This window comes from Pectinophora gossypiella, chromosome 21, assembly GCF_024362695.1.
Source record: "Pectinophora gossypiella chromosome 21, ilPecGoss1.1, whole genome shotgun sequence".
Lineage (NCBI taxonomy): Eukaryota > Metazoa > Arthropoda > Insecta > Lepidoptera > Gelechiidae > Pectinophora > Pectinophora gossypiella.
The window spans coordinates 3,353,198-3,380,529 of NC_065424.1; the positions used below are offsets into that span (position 1 = coordinate 3,353,198).

General features: G+C 38.8%; 1 protein-coding gene across 1 annotated transcript; it reads right to left on the reverse strand.

Moving 5' to 3' along the window:
* Nucleotides 1-59: 59 nt before the first annotated feature.
* Nucleotides 60-27,332, reverse strand: LOC126376458 (uncharacterized). The gene is made up of 9 exons (XM_050023825.1): nucleotides 27,191-27,332; nucleotides 21,152-21,295; nucleotides 20,723-20,879; nucleotides 16,603-16,742; nucleotides 15,099-15,266; nucleotides 12,184-12,265; nucleotides 11,773-11,815; nucleotides 9,846-10,661; nucleotides 60-9,043 (listed from the first exon to the last, which is right to left on the reverse strand). The coding sequence occupies exons 2-9, from the start codon at nucleotides 21,283-21,285 to the stop codon at nucleotides 4,701-4,703; spliced, it is 5,883 nt and encodes a 1,960-aa protein (XP_049879782.1). The 5' UTR covers nucleotides 21,286-21,295; nucleotides 27,191-27,332; the 3' UTR covers nucleotides 60-4,700.

A 27,332-nucleotide genomic window follows, 5' to 3' on the forward strand; every position in this document is an offset into this window, starting at 1 on the left:
TCTTTATTCGTAACACAGAATACTTTTTACACAGAGTGTAATTCTCCAAGTCTGAGAAATTCATCTAACATGTACACTTAACATTTCTACTACTACTTACAATACTTATACAAAAAAACTAAAATAAATTATGAACCATTGAGGTACGAGGGCATTAGGCCGGGTTTCCACTGACGCGGAGATGGGCGGAGAAGAGCGGAGATGTGCGGATTTGACCAATCACAGCGTTCGAGAGAGCGAAAAACGAAGACGCTCTCTCACTCTCTCCCTCACGGTGATTGGTCGATTCCTGCACAGCTCCGCGTCAATGGAAACGCAGCCTTATGGTCTAAACACGAGTCTCTTAACTACCTTGAGGTAAAAAATAGGATTGCGCCATTGCCATAGTGGCTAATATAATAACTAGTAACCCTGACACTAGGGTTGGGGTACAGTCGACCATTATCCTCGCAACCCGAATGTTATACAGGCATCTTATGGCGCGTGGCTAGGAGAGCTGTGCCGTGTTTATCAAAACTTACAAGTCTACACGTTCACAAGCTACAAGTTACAAGTACGTGTAAATTAGGTTTATCAAAAAAATACAGGGATTGAATAACATACTTGAGAAATAAATATTGACACTTAATTACTGTAATTTAGATGTGTAGTTTTGATAAACACATTCTTGTATTAATTATTTTTTTTTTTTAAGAAAATTTCTTGTAATACAGAGCTTGTAAGTTTTGATAAACAGGGCACAAGTCATTTCCATATATCTATTTATATACTGTCAATAGCCATAAACAATACAGAAAGAAAACAACGCAAAAATTACGGTTTCATAGAATGTGGCGTTAGTTCCGATTTCGGCCACGCGCCTATATCCTTGTCGATCTATAAAAGATAGCACTCAGCTGTTTGGCCGAGTCTAGGGGAGTAGGTCACATTGAGGCAACTGATTCCTTGGGACGGGATTTTTTCCTAAATATTTCATTTGGCTTCGCAGCACTTAACACCATATATAAGTTTGTATGCGCCTGTCCACACAGAAACGGTCGGGACGTGCCGTGTCTCCCTTGTCACTAGCTTAAAAGTTTTTGAATTTAAACTTAATATACTTGTCTAAAACAAATAGTTTTAAATGCAAATTACACTGAAACGCTTACTGGACCGACTCTCGAACAAAGCACATCTCTCCGTATGAATCCATGATAGCCCTGGGGGGTTAAAATGGCCACATCGACGCAATTCATCTAAGAATGCAATATTGCAATTTGACATTTGCGCATATAAAAGTGTGCAATGCAAACAAATGTCAAATAGCAATATTGCTTTCTTAGATGAATTGCTTCGATGTGGCCATTTTAACATCCCTGGGGCCTGTTTAATAAAACTTACAATTGTTTATTACAACGACAATTTGATGTTCATTGCGTAGCTAATATGAAACTCCAAAATATTCGTAATCACATACTCCGCAATGTACATCAAATTGTCATTGTAATTTACAATTTAAGTTTTATTAAACAGGCCCCTGGTCTGAGAAAGCGTGACTTGCATCGTAGTGTCATGAGTTTCAATCCTGGCTCGGGCTATAAACTGCTGAATTCGACTTATGAGTTTGAATCATGCTTGGATCGTAGATAATTGATATCACGTGATTTCCAGGACTTGTGCCCTATAATAGCCATATACTCGCGCTCTATTACATGGGACTTATGGGGCGAGCGAGGAGTGGATGTAGGTATGCAATTCTGCCTTCTCCTTCGGGGATAAAGGCGTGATGTTATAGTGTAAAAATCTCTCTAATCTTGAAAACCACTGACGCAATTATTGTACATCAAAGTCAGTTGCTCATTGCAACGAAACGAACCATTGAGATACAATATTTGGGTGAATATCAAAATGTCAAGTTTGGTGGCGAACTTTCATATTATTTTTTCGTGAAAAATTGGGTTCCGACATGAAAAAGGATAGTTCTAGCTACGATGTAACTTGTTCCTTGTTGTTGTTTGTCGGAACCCAATTTTTCACGAAAAAAAATATATATGAAAGTTCGCCACCAAACTTGGCACATTTTTATATTCACCTATTTAAATATATTTCGCAGTAAGGGACTTTCCAAGACGCATTCCCCAAAAAAATATAGATCGCGCTGTACGTTGTTGCGTTCGTACATAATTCTATTCATGTCTGATTCAAATATCAAGCAACAATTTTTTTATATATGCCTTAGCCATTCCATTCTATTTTTGAATAATTATATACACGAGCAATCAGAAAATATGTAAAATATCACAAGTATACAATGGCCCCGATTCCTGCAGACACCGCCTAATTTTATTTTATGTCCGTCATTTTCATATCCGTCGAAAAGGAAAGGGACGGATGATTCACAGCTCTTAATTTTAGGAAGAATGAGTAAATGAATGAATAACCCGGGCGAATCAAAAGGTACGTCGCTGGTATGCAATCTGTTTGACGTGCTGTCTACTTAACTGTGTCGGGTTATTGACGGATGTAAAATTTTTAGACGGTTGGTTTAGATTTGTGCTTAAAATTGACGTGTGTTCCATAACTTTTATGCTTGTCGATTACCCGTCCCTTTCCTTTTCGGCGGATAAGAAAATGACAGATATAACTTAAAATAAAATTAGATGGTATTTACAGGAATTAGCACCAGTGCCATCTATTATTTTTTGGGAGAACATAGCCTGATAAGCCCCTCATTGATTCGTAGACATTTAATTATCATGTCTAGAATTAAGGACCAGCTTACAACTACAGTTGCAATTAAATTGCCACTTAGGTATCTAATACAATTAAGTTTTAAAATTAACATTGAGAGTTCAAGAGATAATTTAAAAAAATATTACATACTTACAGTCATATTTACATTATTTATAGAAATATACAAACATAATATCACGCCCATTTCACAACGCGGGTAGGCAGAGTCGAATGAATTACACTATTTTTGTTTCTACTTTCATAAAAAAAAAATATACAACTTTATCAAATCAAATATACTTTATACTTTATTTAATATATAGGGAACTAAAAATTTACTGTGCCCAAAATTTTGGATATTAGGTTGCTTGACTCTCTACCCACCGCATATTCTTTATAGACTAAGTAACATAACTTGAAGATGAGTCTTTTTCTAATAAAAAAGGTACATTAATGAAAATTATCATTGGTGACCGGGCGAACACAAAATTAACCTAATTTTAGTTTGACAGCTTTAGACAGATAGATAAAATAATTTATTGAGCACAATGGACACAAAATAAGGACAACATATACAGAAAATCACAACAGGTGGCCTTATTGCTCATGCAGCAATTTCTTCCAGGCAACCTTTGGGTACAGGAACATTTTGTACAAATATAATCATAGTGGGTTAGTGCATTAACATAACAAATCATTAAAAAGAACTACCGACATAAAAAAGTACATTAAACTATTTATAATAGCTTTCTCAAATCAGTGTCGTCCTTTACTTACAATACGTGCAAGAAAGAGATGCAGCTAGTTTTAATCCTGTCAAATTACGTTGGTGGTTGCCATACTATTACTAATCAGTGGACAATACCTGCGTTACAGGGATGTCTTGAAACGTCATCTGACTGCTATTGGCACGTCTAGTGAATCGTTGGAGAAGCTTGCCACTCAGAGATCGGACTGGCGATCTGCTGTCGAATCGGGATTAAAAACTTTGAACGAACCCGTCTTGATGATCTTGACGCCAAACGCCAGATCCGAAAAACTCGACCCAAGCCCTCCTACCACTACAGTTATAACTCAAATGGGACTCTCTATTGTGCTTCTTGCAACAGAACTTTCAAAACTAAATTTGGTTTTGCTAGTCACGCCCGCGCCCATGCAAGAGCCCAGGCTAACACTAGCTAAGGGTGTCGCCGTCGACGTATACGTCTGGGAGGACATCAATCAGTGGAGGTTGCCCGAGTCGAGACCAATACTTATTTTTTTTATATTCGCACGGCATATAGGTACTTACATAACTTCAGTTCCTATGTGTTTAAATTATACAGGGTGTTAGTGCCATCGTAATCAAAACTCTAGAGGGTTGAATCAGACCATGATTCTCAGTTGATATCAATTGGAATTTCCTGACGCAAAATTATGGAACTGAAAATAGTTTTTAAAAACGCTAATCATGAATTTTCCGACAGGAATTTCCACTTGATATTTATCAACTCAGGATAATGAGCTGAATCATCCCCCTCCGTCGAATACGACGGAAAAATCCGGCGACGGAAGAATACCTTATGACGGAAAAATCCACTTGATATTAACTCAGAATCGTGGTCTGAATCAGTCTCCTGAGTAGTCGTTACGATGTCGCTAACAGCCTGTATATGACAGTCAAAGACGACATGGCGAAAATGATTTTCTACGTTACCTTACCATTTATCATACTGCTTATAAGAATTTAGTCAAGGAATGCTTGCGAAGCATGGATTCCTGAATATCAGAAAAAAATAGGTACCGAAAGAGTGAGATTTTATATTATTTTTCCGTAGCAACACTTACTAGATAATTGTCAAAGAAATAATGATCATTCCTATAGGTAATTAGGTAAGTATTCCTTTTGGCAGCAACTCTAAGTAAGTACTCGTGTATTTAATCAAATCATACCAACTATATTTTTACTACGAAAGCATTTCATGTGATGATTTTGTTGTGTTGTTCAATTATACTCCTAATATACAGTCTTCTTGGTCGTCACTCGTGAATTCTTCTGTAAAATCCATAAACGGCTCATCCACATCCATATTCGAACCATCGTGTGGTACTTCTGATTCTGCTGCTGTATCCATTGTATTAATATTATAAGACATATTTGCACTTGTACTCGGTGTTGCATCACTACCGGTGGGTTCGTTGTCTCCTCTATTCTTAGAGGCAACATCATGGTTATTTTTATTCTCTCTAATCCTTATAAATTTCCGGGCGAGCGGTTCGTCATCTGACGAATCACCAGAGTCGCTCCTGTTGTCAGTATTTGGCACGTTCATATTGATTCTCTTGTCACGTATCTGAGAATCGTCAGAATCGGTCTGTTCCACAAGGTATTCCTCTTCCATCGGCGTATCAGAGTCTACCAAGTCTATCTTCGCTTCTATCTTTCCCATACTTTGCTTTCTCGTACCATGTAACAACTGAATGGATTTTGATTCTACCATAGAAACTCTATTTATATCCAGTATTTTGCGTTTTCGTATCAATAAATTCGGTGTTGAAGTCTGCCTTGATTTTATTATATCCAGTAGTTTAACATTCGATTTTTGTAAAGCTACAGGAGTTGGTTTGCTAGGGCTTAGCCTTGAAATTGGCATCTTTTCCGGCGCAACATCATCTGTTAAGTCGATCGTGTATGTGCTAAGCAAAGGCGGAACCTTCTTCAGTTTTTTCTTAATACAAACATTGATTGGCACCACTATTCCAGTGCTAAAGTCTAACTTGAAAAACGACCCTTCATGTGCGCAGGCATATTTCAGTTGCCAGAGCGAGGTTACCGGTGTTAATTCAGATAAAGTCGGTGTACTCATGGAATTCATAATCGGTGCACTGGCAGTGTCTTTGTTTACTGGTAAAATATTCGGAAAAGATGCAACTTGTGGTTCTTGTTGTACGCTTTCTGGAACAGGAGTTGTATCCTCCGCAGATATTCCTGACATTTCCATCAAATCTGACAATAAGTTCCTTCCGCTAGAAGACCCTTCAGTGAGCTTTTCTATTTGATTGTCTTTGTTTTCCGCGGCGTTAGCAATGGGAGTAGATTCACCTATAGTAATAATATCTGAATTATTTGACTCATTTCTGATATCACTGTTATTTAATACTACGTTTGAGGCCTTTTCATCAGACCGCTCTTGACTAGCATTGGCTTTATGCTCTGTAAAACCTTCTGCAGAGCTTTTGGCTTGCATGCCGTCTGTTGCTGTGTCAGGAATACTAGGTATTTCACTGCATTCAAAGTCAACGCCTGGTTTTGTCTGCTTTGACTTTGTTTTTTCAGATGGCGTTTTAGATATAGAATCCTCTACATCCACTAAAATGGGTTCATCGTTTATGACTATAGGTTCGTCATTCATAACTCCGACATCTCTATCATTAACGGCAGTTGGTTTTATGAGTTTGGTGATATGAGGATAACTTGTATTAAGTTGCTCTTGCACTGTGGCTATAATAGACGGTAAACCAGCGAGTTGTTCCTGACTCAATTCTACATCGGGATCAATGTGGTAAGTTAGTGATCCATTAGGTAACAGAATTAGCTGTACACCTGCAGGCACAGGTAATGTCGGAGTCAATATCGGTTGCAACGGTTTTGAAGTTGGCGGATTATCAACCATATTTGGCGGAAATTTCACTGTAGTCAACAAAATTTTATCCTTTCCCAAAAATATTGGACTTTCTTTGGATTTGTTTACCATATTTCTACTATTCAAGATCACTACGTTGCCTTTCTTTTCGGTACCATTATTAGAAGCGTCTATAACAATGGACTTTTGTTTTGTTGTTTGTCTTGGAATGGGCACGATCACTTTCTTGAGGTTGGTTTCAGGAACGACGTTTGGGCTTAAAGCAGCTATTTGTTGCAATAGTCGATCAGAATTTAGGCTGCGCGTGTTGGATGCTTGCGGGTTGAGGATTCTAGCCGCTGTTGTCCGTGCTGCGGGAACTTTAATGTAAGGTTCTGTTGTCTCATTTGACTGTGTAAAGTTGATATTGATTTTAATAGCAGGCGTCTCTTCTGTGTTTGTCTCCTGTAGGCCAGGAGCAGTCGTATTAGTTGTACTTTCGTTAACAGCTTTTATAAGACCGCTTAAGCTTATAACAGTCGCTTCTGGTACTCCAATGGTTTGTTGTTCTTGTGGGGGACACGATATTATCGGAGGAGGGGGCCCTGAGGAACTCATAACTCGAACCTTCGGTGTCGGTGTCGGTACTGCCGTCTCGCCAACTGAATGTTCGACATTACTTTCGGGAGTTTCATCGTCCGACAACTCGATCGTTCGATATACGTTAACGACCCCTCTTTTCGTCTGACGGGGATGAACTACAATTCTATTTTTATTTATAACATTAAGTAGCTCAAATCGGCAACAACATTGACATATAATTCCACATAAATGTTTTCGACTAATACGAGCTTTTGTTCCAATCTTTGTAATCTTTTCTTTAGACCAACAACAATATTTTCTAACAACAACGGGGCCCCTCATCTTTTTAGGCTTTTTTTCTTCAACTTTAGCTTTGTCTACTTTCGGTTTTGTTTTTTCGGTAAGATCAATTTCTGGTGTCTCAGGCTGTTGTTTATCTGAAACACTTTTCTGTGCTTCAGCAACCTCCTCAAAGCTGCCAAACACGGGGATGTTTGTTTTACTTGTTCCAGATTTTTCTTCGGATTTCTCGCTCTCGTCTCTATTTTCTTCTATTTCAGGATCTTCTACATTCTGTGATTTTCGATCGATGTGCCAAAAGACCTTTTTATGCTTTTTATCGTGATAGTCATTATCCATACCATGTAACTTATTAATCATTCTGTTGAGCGTATCTATCGTTATAAGGCCATCTTCTATGTTCTGTGCAGATGCATTAAGTTTTGATATCCACGGCACCGGCATTATCCTCCCTGGTATTGTGGCGTAGACAGTGGGCCTTGCCTTTATTTCTCGGTCCCATCTTGGTTTCGGTCCTCTTCGTCTGTATAGTGGAATGTTACACGTTGAAGTGTTCTTTGGTTGCAAATCAGTTCTGGTTGAAGTTGGTTCATGTACAGGTAAAGGTAATTTCTGTCCGCCCGCAAGACCAATTATTTTAATTTCATTATTTTCGGGTGACTTACTATGACTGTCTTCTTCAGTGATTGTAATGGGTGGATTCGGCTGGGACTGATCTACATGAGTATACGGACGATTGTCCCTATTCTCTACTCTTATGGGCGTAACTTCTGCAGTAAGCAAAGTTTGGTTGATGCGCCGGATTTCGGACAAGTCTCGTAAGTTGATGACTTTGTTTCTTGCTATTTCTTCGTCTGTGGGCTTACGGGTGAGATCGACGGTGTCTACGTGTACAGGCTGCGTCTCTAGTTCGTCAATGTTCAAATCCTTGGTGTTATTATGAAGTAGACTTTGTATTGGCATAGCCGAGGGGACAACAGTAGTCGACAGCGCGCACGTATCGTCTTCAACCTGTTGCGGAGCTGTCTCCCCACTTGGCTTTAAATATAAAGTTCCGTTGACAAGCTTAGGCTCGAAAGCTTTGTGTAAATCGATAGTCATTGGTTTACACGCACTGAGTAACTGCCTGTTCCTGGAAGAGCTAAAGAATCCCGCAGTTAGCCGTTTGAGTCTAGTATTAAAGTCTGGGTTTTTGCAAAGCTGTATGGGATTGTAAGAGCGGCTTCTAGGTTTTTGTAGCAAATAACTAGTAGGTTTCACTTTAAGGTTCTCGTTTATTTCTATACTCGTGGAGCTTTCGTAGCCGTCGGCATTATCGTCGCCTTCGACGTCGTAATCTTCATGGTTTCCGTCGTCGATATCGTGATATCCCGTTTGGTTTTCGATGTTGTCATCGTTGTCGCCTTGATTTTCCATGTCAACGTTGGTACTTCCGTAGTTTTTGACAATATCCACTTCTTCGGCGTTTTCCATTTTATTGTTTTCAGCGGTTTCACGTGCGCCTATCTGATTTAAGGGTTCAATCTTTATTTGTTTAAGAGCTTTCTCGCTTACTGGCTTGCTTTCAGCTATAACGCTGTCTATTAATTCTACTTGTTGTATGGAATCGAACTGTTTACCTTTAAAAATGATCATATCGTCTAATTTTGTGGTGTACACTACAGGCTGCATAAGAAGCTTAAGGTCAAACTTAGCTGCTTTGTCTCCATTTTCTTCAGCTTTTCCTTTTTCTTGCTCTTCGTTACTGGACATCTTGGTTTCGCCTTCTACCGAGGCCGGCAGCGCTGATATTTCCGGTTTAATATCTACTGTAGGTATTTCTGACACTGGAACTGGCTTCTCTGCTTCTGAAAACGAACAGGTACGATGATATTGCGTGGGTAGTTAATCTATATTTAAAAAAGCAAAGGTGACTGACTGACTCTCAAGATGAAATCTCAGGAATTACAAGTGTTAGGAGTCTCAAATTTTACATGGGGGTTCCTTTTAGGACCTGGATACTCTAAGAGAGTAAAAAAAGGTGGCAAAGTTTGTATGAAACCTCTATAGTTGTAATATTATGGTTTCACGTGAACGAGGTCGCGGGTGACAGCTAGCAGTAGATATATGTCACCAAAGGCTCGATTTTGAAGAGTTATAAAATGACCCAGTCAAAGCATATATCTCAGACAGTTTCAACAAATAAACTTACTCTGATATTTAACCTCGCTCTGTTTAAGCAAACATATAATATTACTTACAGCGTTAACATAGTAGTAACATATAGCGTTACTTATACTAAGAAATTATGTCTGAACCCTGTTTTAAGTAAATAAAGTTTATTATTATTATTATTATTATTATAAAGCATGCTCAACATTCAAATTCTACTTAGCAAACTTACGGCTTTTTGGCCAAGTCGCGCTGTTTTCGCTTCGTGTCACGAAGCTGCTTCATAACTCGAAACTTTATGCGGAGTTTTGAGTTAATACGTTTGAGATTCGGAGTATTCTGCTCCGAGGGTGGGGGCTTATCATTCATCGTCATCACCTTTCATCATTTCAATAATCATCGTCAAGAAAAAGAATACATAAGACTTGGCTGTACTGACATAGTTATCTTTGCCTTGCCCTTCGAGGAAAACCAAAACAAAAAAAAATAGTAACTTACTTATTTTCACGTCAGTTGGTACATTATTCGAGTCATCTTCGTTTTCGTCTTCTTCTACATATTCAATGCCGTCATCAACAAATTCTATACCATTGTCGACAAAACTCAATTCTGACGGCAGCTCAAAATCCTGAACTACATCTTGCACTAGTTTATTAATATCCACTTTATTAGTATCCACTTTTTTTATGTCAACTTTTTTCACGAACTCGTCAGCTTTTTGCTTTATTATATCGTCTACAACATCGTCTTGATCCGTAACTTTTTCAATTTCCACTGACTTGTTCTCATCTTGTGTAGCTTGACTTTCTATGACTTTCTTCAGTTTACTTTTAAAATATTCATCTGCTTTTAGCTGTATCAGATCATCTGGCGTATCTATTCGTTCTTCTTTATCAGTCTGAGTACTGATTTGATCGAATTCTATAGTATTATGAATGAAATTTGACATTTGTTGTTCTAAATTTAACTTTTTCTTTTGAACTGTGTCAGAACTACACGATGGTTCATTGTGTTTTGTGAGTTCGTGCACTTCTGAATTTGTTGAGTCGTCATTTATGCATTCGTCTGGTAAATGAGTCGCTTCTAGTATTTGTACGTTGGATAGCCCATCCACTTCTTCTGGGGGCTCTTGTTTAACCCGTGATAAGTTAAAATTAGTAGAGTCTTGCCGTTTTTCACAAGTATTGGTTGCCTCAGGTTCAACTTTAGGGGTTATGCCGTCTTGTTTTCTTATCTGGTTGCCCTCTTCATCAGAATCCATCCCAAGGTCAATGGTTTCTATTACTGGCTCGATCACAACCAGATCGGGTTTGCCTGGAAAAAGAAAAAGAATAATTGCTAGCGTCGTTTCACCGTCGACAGAATCTTTCAACTTGCAAAGGGAGAGTCATCCTCCTGGGGCCTGTTTAATAAAACTTACAATTGTAAATTACAATGACAATTTGATGTACATTGCGGAGTGTGTGATCACGAATATTTTGCAGTTTCATATTAGCTATGCAATGAACGTCAAATTGTCATTGTAATTTACAATTGTAAGTTTTAAAACGGGCCCCTGCTCTAGGTGTGATCGGCACAACATGGTATTCCTCTTCCATTCATTTCTGCCACTCGTCATCTCAGTATTCACACCTTTCACACACACATCCTTTACACAATCCATCCACACTTTCTTGGATCGTCATTCGTCCTGTCCACGTAGTACAAAGTTACGGCTTTTATTTTCTACAGGCTGCCTGCAGCCAGCAGGCTGTTGTCTAACCGGTGATGACCAAATGACCTTCGATCACTGACTTGCTACCTCGCCACCGGAGACGGATTGTGGACCAAGCCTTGAAGCTATTTTTGGGGGGGCAACCCACTTCTACATCTATAATATTATTTTTAGAATATTTTCCATGGTTTAACTATGTAGTTAACCGCATCATAAGACTATAAGGTTAAATAAAATAGACTCGCACTGCTGAGGTCATGCCTCCCCTTAACCTCTTAAAAGCATGGCCTCTTAACCTGTACGTGACACATTAAGAGGCCATATATGAGCACTTTATGTTTTGTTTATATAAAGTAGGATACAGTAACACAGTAACGGCCTCTGTGGTCCAGTGGTTGAGCTTTGGGCTCACAATCCGGAGGTCCCGGGTTCGAATCCCTGTGAGGACATAACACAAAAATCACTTTCTGAGCCCTAGTTTGGTTAGGACATTATAGGCTGATCACCTGATTGTCCGAAAGTAAGATGATCCAAGCTTCAGAAGGCACGTTAAGTCGTTGGTCCCGATTACTACTTATTGATATAAGTAGTCGTTAACTGAGTCATGTCAGGGGCCTTTGGCGGCTCAGTAATAACCCTGACACCAGGGTTGATGAGGTGATCCACCTCACAACCCACGCGATAGAAGAAGAGGTAATGCATTGAACATACCATCGTCAGAACTTTTCTTTTCCTGCGCTCTCATTCTCTGTTCCTGAAAAAGACAACACAATATATTAATTTAGGTACTTGAAGGCCTTCGGTACAGTCATGAGCAATGAGCAATATCATGTACTTACCCACTTTAGAACCCTGTCGCACTAGCATATTTGATATCAAATGAGACTTACGGTTGAATTTCTCAAAAAAAGTTAACGTGACATGGTTTCAATGTGTATAATACTTCATACTCGTGACCGTACACCCCGGACAATTCATACAAACAACCTCGTTTTACACAGACACTACACATTGACGTTATCGTACACGCGCATCTGTGTGTGTGACGTCTGACGCCAATAATATGATTGAAGACTTAAAAGTATGACCGATATTGTTTATGTTATGTTTATGTTAACTTACAAACTCCTGTCGCAGTATGACCTTCCGTTTCTGTATGAGCTCGTCCCAGTCCAGGAAAGGCCGCGTGATCACAGAGGGGTAGCTGAAACGTACAACCACAGCGACATGTTTAACATAAAGAAACTTTCCAGGCTCATCAGGTATATAAAGCAAAAGTTTATGGTAGGGCTGGCAGAGGAAGACCGAGAAGAATATTGACCAAATTGGAGATGTCCTTAGAAAAGACACATAATAACGGGTTCTTCCCGCATTTAAAATAGGGATATGAGACTCCCGATATTTCGACACTGTTGGAAGTGCCATGATCACGGGATGACTGATGAGATTGGAGTGGATTATGGATTAATTATGATAATAACCGCGTAAACTTAAAACAATGTCCTTAGAAAAGGTTTAATATGATCTAATCTGAACCGGCGTGCGTGTATAAAGCGATTGATGAATGTGGAGGAAGCAAGAGAAGTGTGTCAGGATCGAAGCAAATGAAATTCTATAGTCTCTGCTAACCCCGGTGGGAAATAGGCGTGAGTTTATGTATGTTCAGGCTCATCACATCACTAATTTAAGAGCCACGCTCTCGTCGGTGTAGCATTCTCCATGTTACTTTTTAGTGAAAAATAGGGCAGTGGTTTCCCTCTTGCCTTCCGTCCCGCAGTACAGTCATGAGCAATAAATATCATGTACCCACTTTAGAACCCTGTCGCACTATCATATTTGACATTTAATGAGACATCGGTCTAATTTGTCAAAAAATTTAATGTGACATGGTTTCAAAGTGTATAATATATATTAGTACTCGCGACCGTACACTGACGCGAGTGGGATGGCGCCCAGAGTAGTCTATTTCAAAGCCGTACTAGGACTTTCCAGGCTACGTTCCTTAAAACGTTATAGATGGCGCTGTAAACAATTGCCTTCGTTTAACCTTCTAATTTCATGGATAACAGACATATGCATCTTTTATCTTTGTTTTTGGAATTTGGCTTTTTGGCGGGAAACGGGAACAGGACAGTTGCTTTCTTCATTGAATAGTCTAAATAATTAATACGAAGCGGTGTTTTGTGGTTAATGATCGCATTAAGTTAGTCAGAAGACATTCGCGAGTGTTATTATATCGGAGTATTCAATGAACAAAGTGTATCTGCCTATTTTCGCTTCGTGCCAGGAAGCCGCTTCATAACTCGAAAGTTTATGCGGACTTTTGAGTTAATTCGTTTGGGGTTCGGAGTAGGAGTCTACTCCGAGGTTGGGGGCTTAGGTTTCATCATCATCACCTTTCATCATTTCATCAATCATCAAGAAAAAAAATACGTAAAACATGGCTGTATGGGCATAGTTCCCTTACCCTTCGGGGAAAACCAAAACAAAAAAAAATGTTTTTGGATTTAAATGATGACCCTTCTTATTACACCCAGACACAATTACTTCCACCAATTATTTTTGTGATCAAAATAATAAGAATCAATATAGGTAGCGACATAATTGGGTCGTGTACAAGGTTCGAGATAAATTATGAAATCCTGATGACTAAATAAAGACACATCTAAAACTAACGAAAAACATTTTCTTTTTTCTATTTAACTTATTTATGAATTTTAATCAATAAAAACGTAATAATAAGTCCGACAGTTTGTCACATTTTTCTATGACGTCACAATGTGCTTTTTCATACAAATTCCAAAGTAATTTCGTGTTTTGACGTTTAGTAAAAAGTAACTGATTTGACTAGTTGGAAACTAGCCTATTCTACACATAATGTGATCCAAATATCAAGCAACAATTATTTTTATATAAAATATGCTTCTGTCATTAATTATTAGTACTTTGGAATAATTATGTAAGTATCCGAGTAATGAGAAAATAGGTAATTATCACGTTAAATCTCAACAGCGCCATCTATATTATTTTTGGGGAACGTAGAATGGAAAGTTCGTCCTTGACACAAGAGTGACCCTATACAGGTCTTGGGGTACCTAACACCTTTGACGTGACTTATTGTAGATTTGCCGCAGATGGCATTAACTAACGCCGGACAAATGGGGAGCGCTGATGGCTCTCACCCGGTACAAAATTTTAAACAGGCCTGAGGGTGCCCAGTTGGGCGCGAAGCTCGGCTCAGAGCGCCGTTTGTGAGGAAGAATATTTGAAAGGATTAATCAACCCTAGAGGGTGAGGGTGGAGGGGGAATCGGGTTCGATTCCCGATGGGGACATTGTCGAAATCACTTTGTGAGACTTTCCTTCGTTTGGTAAGGCTTGAATCACCACCGGATTGTCCGAAAAAGTAAGGTGATCGTGCTTCGGAGGGCACGTTAAGCCGTTGGTCCCGGCTATTAGCCGTAAAAACACATCCACCAATCCGCATTGGAGCAACGTGGTGGAATATGCTCCATGCCCTCTCCGGTTGATCGAGGGGAGGCCCGTGCCAAGCAGTGAGACGTATATAGGCTGTTAATGTATGTTATGTTAGAGGGTCGATAGCGATAAGCGCTGAATGAGGGAAAGGGTATAAGTATTATGTACCTTTTTTTTGTGACTTATTGTAGATTTGCCGCAGATGGCATTAACAACTTGGCCGGACAAATGGGGAGCGCTGAAGGCTCTCACCCGGTACAACGTTTAAGACAACAGGCCTGAGGGTGACAGACAACCCTAGTGGGTCGATAGCGATAAGCGCTGAATGAGGGAAACGGTATATGTACCTTTTTTTTGTGACTTATTGTAGATTTGCCGCAGATGGCATTAACAACTTGGCCGGACAAATGGGGAGCGCTGAAGGCTCTCACCCGGTACAACGTTTAAGACAACTGGCCTGAGGGTGACAGACAACCCTAGTGGGTCGATAGCGATAAGCGCTGAATGAGGGAAATCGTCGACCACGCCGACGGGGTCGGTATCGGGGTCTAGTATACGTACCGTTTAGCGATGTCGGCCTGCAGCGGCGTGGGTAAGAAGTCTCGCGCCTTGTCCCACAGCCCCTTGTTGCCTCGGTAGTTGTGCCACAGCTTGTAGAACCTCTCGCGCGTCGCCTCCTGCAGCTGGTACCACCGCCGCTGCAGCAGCATCGCCGAGCACTTCCGTCCGCTGCACCACACATTAAACATTAAGTAATACAACAATTATCATATTAATTCATTGTCACCAGCCCATTAACGTCCCCACTGCTGGGGCACGGGCCTTCCCTATGGATGGATAGGGAGATCGGGCGTTAAACCATCACGCGGGCCCAGTGCGAATTGATGGTTATTAACGACTGCTAATGCAGCCGGGACCAACGGCTTAACGTGCCTTCCGAAGCACGGAGGAGCTCGAGATGAAAACTTTTTTATTTGTGGTCACCCATCCTATGACCCGGCCTTTGCGAAAGTTGCTTAACTTCAACAATCGCAGACCGAGCGCGTTTACCGCTGCGCCACCGAGCTCCTCATATCATATTAATTACATTATTATTATTTCTTGTGTACCTATTTTGTAAGTGCTCTTTATAGCAGTTTTTTTAGTCAAGTTGTGTCTATTGGTGAGGACCTGTAAATGGCTGTTTGTTTTTTTAGTATTAACTATTATTTTGTATCGTTAGCTGTTGGTCTTCCGATAAAAAAATAAAAAATATATTAAATAAATAAATAAATAAATACAATAATAATCCATATCACCAGAAAATTACGTAAGCGCCATTTTGAAAATTGAGGATAAAAAATAGAAACTCAAATATAGGCGGCAGCACTGTTGAGTGTTGCTATATTTTGACAGTTTTCTATACTAAGTAAAATTCGTGATAAATTGCTATACAATGTGGAGCAACGTGGAGTGTATCCCGTCTAAAGGATGAGTTACGAAAAAGAAGCAGCCAGTGGGAAAAGGCAGCTTTTGATTAAAAATGATTTTTCGAAATTTTCCTCTTTCCGATGTTTAGGGAATAAATATAACACTATTATTTTACGCAAAGGGATATAGTGTAACAATACATATAACTAAAACAATAATTAAGTATGTTTGTTTACTCAAATAATATGGAGGGAACTGTCAAAGTTTAAGAACACACAACAATAGCGACACCTGTAGGCTCTGCACGGAATTATAACGACGCCTTCGACCAATAACCGTTTGACGTCCATCTACGTAGATAGCATTCGTATCGTTTATTGGTCGAAGCGCAATGCACACAAATGTCAAATGTTAAATTATGTCTATTTATTATTTTTTAATATAGTTTATATCTTGTTTTTTTTGTTCACTTGATTGTGCATGCTGTGACTACTTGTAATTGAGCTAGCTCTTAATCTTTTTTTTATTGTCTGTAACTTTGCACGTGCAGAGTGTAGCTTGTAAGTTGTCCATAATAAATAAATAACAATATTTATTTTTAGATGAATTGTTGATTCCTTTCCTCCCTCCGATCAATCCCCCCGTGAATACTCACGTGCTGTTATATGCGAGGGTGAGGTTGGTCCACGCCTCGGCCAGCTTATCGCCCACCAGCTTGTCAATCTTGTACTTCCTCACCATGTGGAACAACTCCACCAGTTGCTTCTCGTCCTCTTTGTGGCCAGACGGGGAATCCTACAACAACATGTCACTAATAAAGAATACAGAAGCCAACAACTATATATCCCAATAGGATAGTTTCCAACTTAAAAAAAAATAGTTTATTTAAATTTTAGAAGATTATTATAATGAGGTTATATTCGACAGTCATCTTTCTATTTACTTATTTATTAATAAAATACCTACAACCACTATTATGACGACCTCCGTGGTCCAGTGGTTGAGCGTTGGGCTCACGATCCGGAGGTCCCGGGTTCGAATCCCGGTGGGGACATATCACAAAAATCACTTTGTGATCCCTAGTTTGGTTAGGACATTACAGGCTGATCACCTGATTGTCCAAAAAGTAAGATGATCCGTGCTTCGGAAGGCACGTTAAGCCGTTGGTCCCGGTTACTACTTAATGATGTAAGTAAGTAGTCGTTACATGAGCCATGTTAGGGGCCTTTGGCGGCTCAATAATAACCCTGACACCAGGGTTGATGAGGTTGGTAATGTACCTCTCAATCCACACGATAGAAGAAGACCACTATTATAAAAATGTTAGATAGATAGATCGTTTATTTGCATGAACACAGTACAGTGGTCTTAATAAGTAATATGTATGTCCTTAGTGTATTCAGCCTGCTTGCAGGCGTGCAAATATTAATTTACAATAAAAAGTATAATACAAAGGAGAATGGGCGAATCTGGTCCAAGAACCTCCACTGATGAGACTTATATGTAATGAAAGCTTATGCTTTCTCTATGAATCTGGCAAAGTTCTATCAGATTCTGTCCCGGGGTTCTTTTTTTACGGCCATGTTTGTCCTGGCTAAAAATGTGATAAAATACAGTGGGAGCTAAAATCGACTCAAGATTTGTTGCTGGATAACTAAGTCTACATAAATAATTATGTATCATATTGTATATCATTTTAAAGAGGATCTTTTCCAAAATCCGAAACATAAAAAAAACAAAAAAAAATCTTTTTGTAAGCGAATTATAGTCAATTTATATCTGCAGCGCCATTGTTTCTCGGTAGCTAAGTTCAAGTTTCATGCCTTTTACCCCTTCCAAAAGTATCTTACCGATTTTTTTTATATTGCTTCCGGAATTTGATCTGAGTGATAATAACAAGAAAAATAAATAAACACCTCTCCGATAGAGACCGGCTAAGCTATTGCCTATTGCAAGAAATCGTCATCATTAGCAAGTCATTACGGTATTGCATATAAGCTTATCAGCAACTTGGAACTTGGTCCAAGAACCTCCACTGGTGAGACTTGCATGTAATGATAGCTTATACTTGTCCTGTGATTCTGGCAAAGTTCTATCAAACTCTGTCCTAGGGTTTTTTTACGGCCATGTTTGTCCTGAGTGTACAGTAGTGGACTGCAAAATCACCTCAGGATTTGTTGTCGAAAAACTATTTAACTAAGTCTATATACATAATTATATATCATAATGTATATCAATTTTAAAGGGGAAGGTTATCAGAATCAGAAACATAAATAAAAAAAATGCATTAAGTATGTCAACGACTTTTAGCCAACTCACGTCCGTAGCACCATTTTTCTCAGCAGCTACGTACGAGTTTCGCGCCTTCCAACCTTTCCAAAGAAGCCCAATCATTTTTTACTTCTTCTGATATTGCATTCTTAACCTGACAAGTGACAACAAAGAAAAAAAAAATAAGAAGAAATAAAATAGATACCATTCCGATAGAGGCCGCGTAAGCTATGGACCTATTGCAAGATAACGTACTCAAAGGCTAGTCATTATAATCCAACAGACGTAACATGATTAGAATGCGGGAGGACGCAAATGTAGTATGTTTTCTTTCACCACAATCTTGTTTTATTAATCCAGGCTTATATCTTGTCTTATAAACAATGCCGAATGGTACAACAAACGTATCATAAACGTAAGGTTGCCTGGTAGTAATTGCTACCTTGGCAATAAAGCCGCCTTTTGCACCAGTTATTGCCTGAACTTGTTTAATAAATGTGTTTCTTTTGTATACAATAGAGTCATTGTATTGCATCTTGATTAGAATGACTTATTTCTTGTTTCTCTCGTACTAAGCTGTATACTGTTAGTGTTAAAGAGACACATATTTCGTCTCTTTCGCATAAGGCGATGTACTACATTTCCGTCCCGCCGCATTCTAATCATGTTACGTCTGTTGGATTATAATGACTAGCCTTTGAGTACGTTATCTTGCAATAGGTCCATAGCTTACGCGGCCTCTATCGGAATGGTATCTATTTTATTTCTTCTTATTTTTTTTTTCTTTGTTGTCACTTGTCAGGTTAAGAATGCAATATCAGAAGAAGTAAAAAATGATTGGGCTTCTTTGGAAAGGTTGGAAGGCGCGAAACTCGTACGTAGCTGCTGAGAAAAATGGTGCTACGGACGTGAGTTGGCTAAAAGTCGTTTACATACTTAATGCATTTTTTTTTATTTATGTTTCTGATTCTGATAACCTTCCCCTTTAAAATTGATATACATTATGATATATAATTATGTATATAGACTTAGTTAAATAGTTTTTCGACAACAAATCCTGAAGTGATTTTGCAGTCCACTACTGTACACTCAGGACAAACATGGCCGTAAAAAAACCCTAGGACAGAGTTTGATAGAACTTTGCCAGAATCATAGGACAAGTTTAAGCTATCATTACATGCAAGTCTCACCAGTGGAGGTTCTTGGACCAAGTTCCAAGTTGCTGATAAACTTATATGCAATACCGTAATGACTTGCTAATTAATGATGACGATTTCTTGCAACAGGCAATAGCTTAGGCGGTCTCTATCGGAGAGGTGTCTATTTATTTTTCTTGTTATTATCACTCAGATCAAATTCCGGAAGCAATATAAAAAAAATCGGTAAGATACTTTTGGAAGGGGTAAAAGGCATGAAACTTGAACTTAGCTACCGAGAAACAATGGCGCTGCAGATATAAATTGACTATAATTCGCTTACAAAAAGATTTTTTTTTGTTTTTTTTTATGTTTCGGATTTTGGAAAAGATCCTCTTTAAAATGATATACAATATGATACATAATTATTTATGTAGACTTAGTTATCCAGCAACAAATCTTGAGTCGATTTTAGCTCCCACTGTATTTTATCACATTTTTAGCCAGGACAAACATGGCCGTAAAAAAAGAACCCCGGGACAGAATCTGATAGAACTTTGCCAGAATCATAGGGAAAGCATAAGCTTTCATTACATATAAGTCTCATCAGTGGAGGTTCTTGGACCAAGTTTCATACAAAAGTGCCCATTGTCATTTAAAACAATTGGCATGCACTCAAAACATAAAACTTTCTAAAATCAACATTAAAATTTACATTTCCAAAATATCGTGTCATGTTATAACAGGTCAAAATTAATAAATAATAAAAGATAAGAAGAACCAACTAGTCAAATCAAAATACGAAATTACTATGGAATTTTGTATGAAAAGCAACCTGTGACGTCATCGAAAATTGTGACAAAATACCGGACTTATTATTAAGTTTTCCTTGACTAAAATTCATAAATAAGTTAAATAGAAAATAGAAAATGTTTTTCGTTAGTTTTAGATCTGTCTTTATTTAGTAAAATCAGAATTTCATAATTTATCTTGAACCTAGTACAGGACCTAATTCATCTCATCATCATCAACCCATTAACGTCCCCACTGCTGGGGCACGGGCCTTCCCTATGGATGGATAGGAAGATCGGGCCTTAAACCATCACGCGGGCCTAGTGCGGATTGATGGTTATTAACAACTGCTAATGCAGCCGGGACCAACGGCTTAACGTGCCTTCCGAAGCACGGAAGAGCTCGAGATGAAAACTTTTTTTTTGTGGTCACCCATCCTATGACCGGCCTTTGCGAAAGTTGCTTAACTTCAACAATCGCAGACCGAGCGCGTTTACCGCTGCGCCACCGAGCGCCTTTGCCTGCATGATCCCCCTCAGCATTCGGTACGGTGTCACTAATACAATGTATACTGACCCGTGTGATGACGTCACACTTCTCATGCACCAGAACCAGGTCGAACAGCAGCCAGTCGGTGGGCGACATCCGCGCCACCGCCGCCACCTGCTCCGGCCGGTCGTCTGCTGCTAACAACCGCTTCATCTTCTTCACCGTCAACGCTCGCATTCGTTCCCTGGTAGATGAAATAATTAGTGAGTTGGCTGAATTATTTTATACCTCTTAAAATAGTTTATATTCTCGAAAAATCTTTATATAACAGAAAAAAACATATTTTTATTCATTAATTTCAAATTTCGAAGAAAGAGCTCAATCATGGCCGCCCGTGTTTTGAGTCTTGTAATGTTGTAATTCACAGATAAAAAATCGCATTCTTATTATTATAAAGTTTTCGTTACGATGTCACTAGCATCCAAATAGAGAAGTGGACTGAATGTAACCAGTTACCAGAGCAGCTTGCAGTCGCAGCCGGTCTCCTTCTGCAGCTGCTCCCACACCTCCTCCTCAGGCCGTCTCTCGTGCAGCAGCAGCCGCGCCACCGACCTGATCAGCCGCCGCTTGAACTTGTCCAGTTCAGTCATCTTTACTACACTGAAATTAAAATACAGTACCTACATTAAATGGCATTCTATACGCAATTTTCAATCAGGGGGTTGAAAAGGCCACATACTTAGAAGCAATTCATATAAAACCAATATTGCAATTTGAAATTTTGCGCATATAAAAGTGTGTAATGCAATCAAATCATCGCTTATATCGCTAACTGACGTTAGATACATTATATAATGCTAATCTAGAAATAGAAGCCAGTCTAAGATGATCAATAATCAATCTCATTTTACTTTTCGACTTATTTCGAATTTTATTTATGAATGAAGTAACAATGAGTACGACGTTTAACTGCTTTTATAGATGACGTCAAAGGACAGTATTTCCATACAAACCCCATAAAAATCTTTCGTTTAGACGTTTCAAAAAAAGTACCTCGTTTGACTAGATTGTCAAGTAGCCTATTATCGGCAAAATTGATTTGCACCTCTTACAATAATTGTCAATAAGACACAAATTACTTTAGCAAAAAATTACAGATAAATTAGTTAGAAAAGTCAGGCACGAAATGTCAAATAGTTAGCAATGCTTAGCTATGTTCCTTTTTTAAATGAATTGCTTCGATGTAGCGTATTTAACTCTCCTGAACTTTCATCAGAATCAAGAGTTTTTGACGGATAATATGACTACAAGCGGTACCTATATAGGGCGAAAGTTGTTAGTAGGGCTGGCAGAGGAAGACCTAGAAGGACGTAGGTACATTGACCAAATTGAGGATGGCATTAGAACACGTTTAGTCGATTTACTCTGAACCGTCGTGCTTGTATGAAACAATTGATGGTGGAAGCACGAGACATACCTATGTCAGGATCGAAGTATTTGTAATTCCATAGTCTCCATAGTCTCTTCAATGAGGCAATATACCATAGATATTTTTAACTTACTTATTGCAAATATATTGGATCTTGTGTACATACAAGGAAACATTGAATCCCTCATTGGTAATGTTACCAATGAGGGATTTTCCGAGCTAAGTTCCCCAAAGAAAATGTAATTTGCGCTGTAATGATTTGCCTTCGTTTAACCTTCTAATTTCATGGTTAACATACATATACATATGCATCTTTTATCTTTGTATTTGGGTATAAATGATGACCCTTTTTATTACACCCAGGCACAATTACATCATCCACCCATTATTATTCTGATCAAAATGAAGAGAACCAATATAGGTAGCAAAATAATTCTATACCACATCTTCAAATAGCAAGCAACATTTATTTTTACATACGCCTCTGCCACATTTTTGAATAAATATATACCTGAGAAATGAGAAAATAGGTAATTAACACGTTAAATCTGTACAGCAATAATCTGTCCGAAAGTAAGATGATCCGTGCTTCGGAAGGAACGTTAAGCCGTTGGTCCCGGCTACTATTTACTGATGTGAGTAATCGTTACATGAGCCATGTCAGGGGCAGTGGCGGCTCAATCATAACCGTGACACCAGGGTTGATCAGGCTGGCATTCCACCTCACAACCCACACGATGAGAAGAAGCTCTGTACAGCGCCATCTGTATTTTTAGGGCAACATCGCATGGAAAGTCCCCCATTTAGATAGGTAATTAAGTTCTAACTGGATATTTGCAAGTTTTAGCGCTATAAAAATCACCCCAAGCGTGCCAGCAGATCAATCGATCGACGACATAATGGAATAGTCGGCGTCCATCGCTAGCGATTTTATGCTAACAACCGGCTATCAACATTGATTGATCAATCTTCTGAATGAGCGATTGATTGTGTGGTGGCACCTAAAGGGCTCTATCTGGAATAGAGCATTTTTCTGTTACGTCCGCGTATGTTTTTTTTTTTTTTACTTTTTACTTCCCCAAAAACAATATAGATGGCATTGTACAGTTTTAGTGTGAAAATTACTTATTTTCTCATTGGTCGGGTACATATAATTATTCAACATAACATAAACATAAACTCACGCCCGTAATCCCTAGGGGTGGGCAGAGCCACAAGTAATCAAAGACAACTTGCAGCCACTGTTGATACGATGTCGTTAGCTGGATATGATGAACCTTATGGTGATAAGGGATCAGCCTATCGCCCATAACATTAGTCCATCATGTTAGAGGACACAATCCCACTGTCGGTTTTTACGACATGCCCGGGAAGACAAGCAGCTGAACGTAAATACCGAACGTAAATATTCAAAAATACAATATCATAGCAAAAGCACTATTTGTTGCTTAAGATTTGGATCACATTATGTATAGAATTATGTTGCTACCCATATTGCTTCTCTTTGTTTTGATTAGAACAATAAGGGGTGGAAGATGTAATTGTGCCCGAGCGTAATAAAAAGGGTCATCATTTGTACCCAAAGACAAGGATAAAAGATGCATTTCTGTTATCGGGACGCAAAATCTTTACATTTTTTTTTTATTATTATAAACAATTGCAAAGTACATCGCCATCTATATTGTTTTTGAGGAGCCTGGAAAGTCCCACGTTGTATTTACTTATTTATAAATGAAAATGAAGAGTGCGAAGCATTTTATTGAAACGTCGTAGGTAGGTAGACCTTTTGGACCGAAAAGGTACGTAGATATGGCGCCGACGCGCTGTGAAATAAACAGACTTTCGGATTGTGTATTTGTGTGTGTAACTGCAGCCATGTGCAAGTGCGCACCGCGCCGAGCGAGTTCCGTACAAATATTTTAATATTAACGCGCAATGAAAATATAATGGCCCCGATTCCTGCAGACAACTCCTAACTTTATTTTAAGTTATACCCATCATTTTCTTATCCACCGAAAAGGAAAGGGACGGATGACTAACAACAAGTTATTTTAAAATGAATGAATAGCCCGTGCGAATAAAATGGGCATCTCGCTGTTATGCAATCTGTTTGACGTGCTGTCTACTTAATTCTGTCGGGTTATTGACCGATGTAAAATTTTTAGACGGTTGTTTTAGTTTTCTGCTTAAAATTGACGTATATTCCATAAATTTTTGGCCTGTCGATTACCCGTCCCTTTCTTTTTCAACGGATAAGAAAATGACAGGTTTAACTTAAAATAAAATAAGATGGCGTCTGCAGGAATTAGCCCCAATTGTATACTAAGATTTTTTTAAATAAACCAGATATATTATGTTTTTGTAAAACAGATAGATATGTTTTATATTATATTTCTATCATTATTTCACGATTTGCATATTAAAAAAATATAAATTACCCTTTCATTATAAAAATTACGACCTCCGTGGTCCAGTGGTTGAGCGTTGTGCTCACGATCCGAGGGTTATAGGTTCGAATCCCGATGGGGACTATTCACAAAAATCACTTTGTGATCCCTAGTTTGTTTAGGATATTACAGGCTGATCACCTGATTGTCGAAAAAGTAAGATGATCCGTGCTTCGGAAGGCACGTTAAGCCGTTGGTCCCGTTCACTACTTACTGATGTAAGAAAGTAGGCGTTACATGAGCTATGTCAGGGGCCTTTGGCGGCTCAATAATAACCCTGACACCAGGGTTGATGAGGTTGGTAATTCACTTCACAACCCAAACGATAGAAGAATTATTATAAAAAAATCATGCATAAAAAACATGCATCTCTGTTGCTAGAGATGTTACATTGCGCAGGCGTAGATGTTTTAAGGGTCCCGTAGTTAACAAAAATGGAAACTGCTAAAATTTATCCACGTGGCATATTCTGTACAGAAAAAACCCTCTTAAAAATTTTTAGATTAAAAAAAAACCACGTCTCTCCGACTGCCTATTTGCTATGTTTATTACTATATCTTAAAACAAGTACAACAAAGATCTCTCAGTCTCAGAGAAATAAAATTTAAACACTTTTTTATTTACACTCGAGATTACGCCTATTGTTCTTTGGGGTAGGCCACTGAATTCCACTTACTACGATCCTGACTCGTGACACACCCCTGTGGCTGCTCCCACTCTCATCAAAATCTTTATACATGCTCGCAGGCTTCTTTATTTATTGTATAAATAATGATTATGTGGTGACACTAGTAACTTAATAGTGGTTTTATTAGTTTGCATCACGTTTTAATTCACAAAAAACTTTAGTTTATAATAAATTACTTTTACTGCGACAGCCCGATATAGACCCCGGCGAGGTGGACGTTTTCTTGTAACGGTGCAACCTTATTGTTTGGCATCCTCTATAGCTCGAAGGACGTAATATACGGTCCCAACGACCCGATTATTCTAGACATAGAGGGAGCCAATCAGCTCGCGACACCAAACACTTCAGGACCCCGATACCGACCCCACCGGCGTGGTCGACGACTTCCCTCAATCAGCGCTTATCGCTATCGACCCACTAGGGTCGATTACTTCTTTCAAATATTTTTCCTCTCAGACGACGCCCTGAGCCGAGGTTCGCGCCCAACTGGGCACCCTCAGGCGTAAACGTTGTTAAACGAAAAAGTAGTTAATGCATGTACGATAATGTATATTTGTGCCAGAGATATTTGTTGTAAATTAATTACATATCGTCTTATCTTTGGATTTTGTCGCCAGTCATACTCCAGTCAAGTCTCATCTCGTATCTCTACCGAGATACGCTTTTCGTATTTCTTTTATATGATATATTAATTTGGTAACGATATAATAGTTCAGAAACAGTGTTGTTGTTCACGTTGTCTTCCCCAACATTTCCCACACCCTCAACGCCCTCAACCATAAGATTTTCCCATTCAGCGCTTATGGCTATCAACCCATTCAAGACCGATTCTCTCAAACATAATTCTCTCACACGCTCTCAGGCGAGATTCGCCCCACCTGGGAGCAACCTGAGGCCTGTTATCTTAAATTTCTCGAGAGCCCTCAGAACTCCCCATTTGTCGGGCCGTTAATGCCACCTGAGGCAAATCTACATTGATTAACTACTATTTTAAAAGATGTAGGAAGGTTGTTCCTAAAGGGCTCATTACATTACCCAATCCAACGGGCCCAATGCGTCGGGATCGGGCAATGTAATGGCACATCGGGTGGGCGAGGCCACGATTTTGCCATTTTACAACTAGATTCGATACATCGGTCCCGGATGAATTATTAAAATAAACACTTAATTGGGTTTTTTTTTCATTTTGCTACGGACCCCCAAATTTCGACAACATGTAGAAAAAGAGGCAAGATTGAAACATTTATTTTATTACATTAATTTTATATTAAACGAAGAAATGTATCAGATTCTATTTTTCAATATAAAAATAGAGGAAATAGGGGATAAGGGTAAAAAGTGTCCTGACACATACAAAAAAGAAAGAAGAATTTCAAGATGAAGAAGATATTTCAATAGGTACTTTTCTAGGTAAGTAACCTGCCTATTAGCAACTGTATGAAGGTAGAAAAATAAAATATATAAAACTAAGTAGTCAAATAACCCATGTCATATTGCTCATTAAAACTAAATCTTTTAATTAATATTCATATTCAATCATGTACTTGCTTTTTCTAAAAAGTTAACTCGATAACAGCTACATAATCATATTTTTTAAGTAGAAACACTGACAAACACATAAGTACCATGCGCCGTCGCAGTATGCATTGAAAAGATGGCTGTCTTTGGGAGTGGACGTTCGTGCTCGACGTTGTTTTCTAACCTCCTCCATAAACGTTGCCAACGAACGGACGCGTCGCTTCACATTCGTTCGCGTCATTATTACTCCGACCGTGCAAACGGAAAGTAGTCTACTCCCGGCTACGCACGCGCCAGTTCTTTCCCCGCTTTATTACGATAAACTATCACATTATTATTAATCTTAAACCTAATAACCAAATGCGTTGTAATTGCAACCTAACAGATGTTATGTTAAATATCAGTAAGCATAGACAATACGTATTGATGTTGACGAAATCGTCTTCATAACCATATTTTATATTATTTTTTACCTATAATACTGCTACAGGTTGATTGTAGGTAACCGGCACATCACTTATTATTATTATCACAGAATAATATCACTACACAACTAACCATATAACCACAAACACATTTTTGTATTAAACTAATTTCAGTGTTCACTCATTGACG

Excerpts from the sequence above, each read along its gene's own strand:
- LOC126376458 (XM_050023825.1), bottom strand. The coding sequence starts at position 21,285 with ATGACTGAACTGGACAAGTTCAAGCGGCGGCTGATCAGGTCGGTGGCG. Across the intron at positions 20,880-21,151 it reads TGCGACTGCAAGCTGCTCTG|GGAACGAATGCGAGCGTTGA; the intron begins GTAACTGGTTAC and ends TTCATCTACCAG. Across the intron at positions 9,044-9,845 it reads ACCAACTGACGTGAAAATAA|AAGCAGAGAAGCCAGTTCCA; the intron begins GTAAGTTACTAT and ends GTTCGTTTTCAG.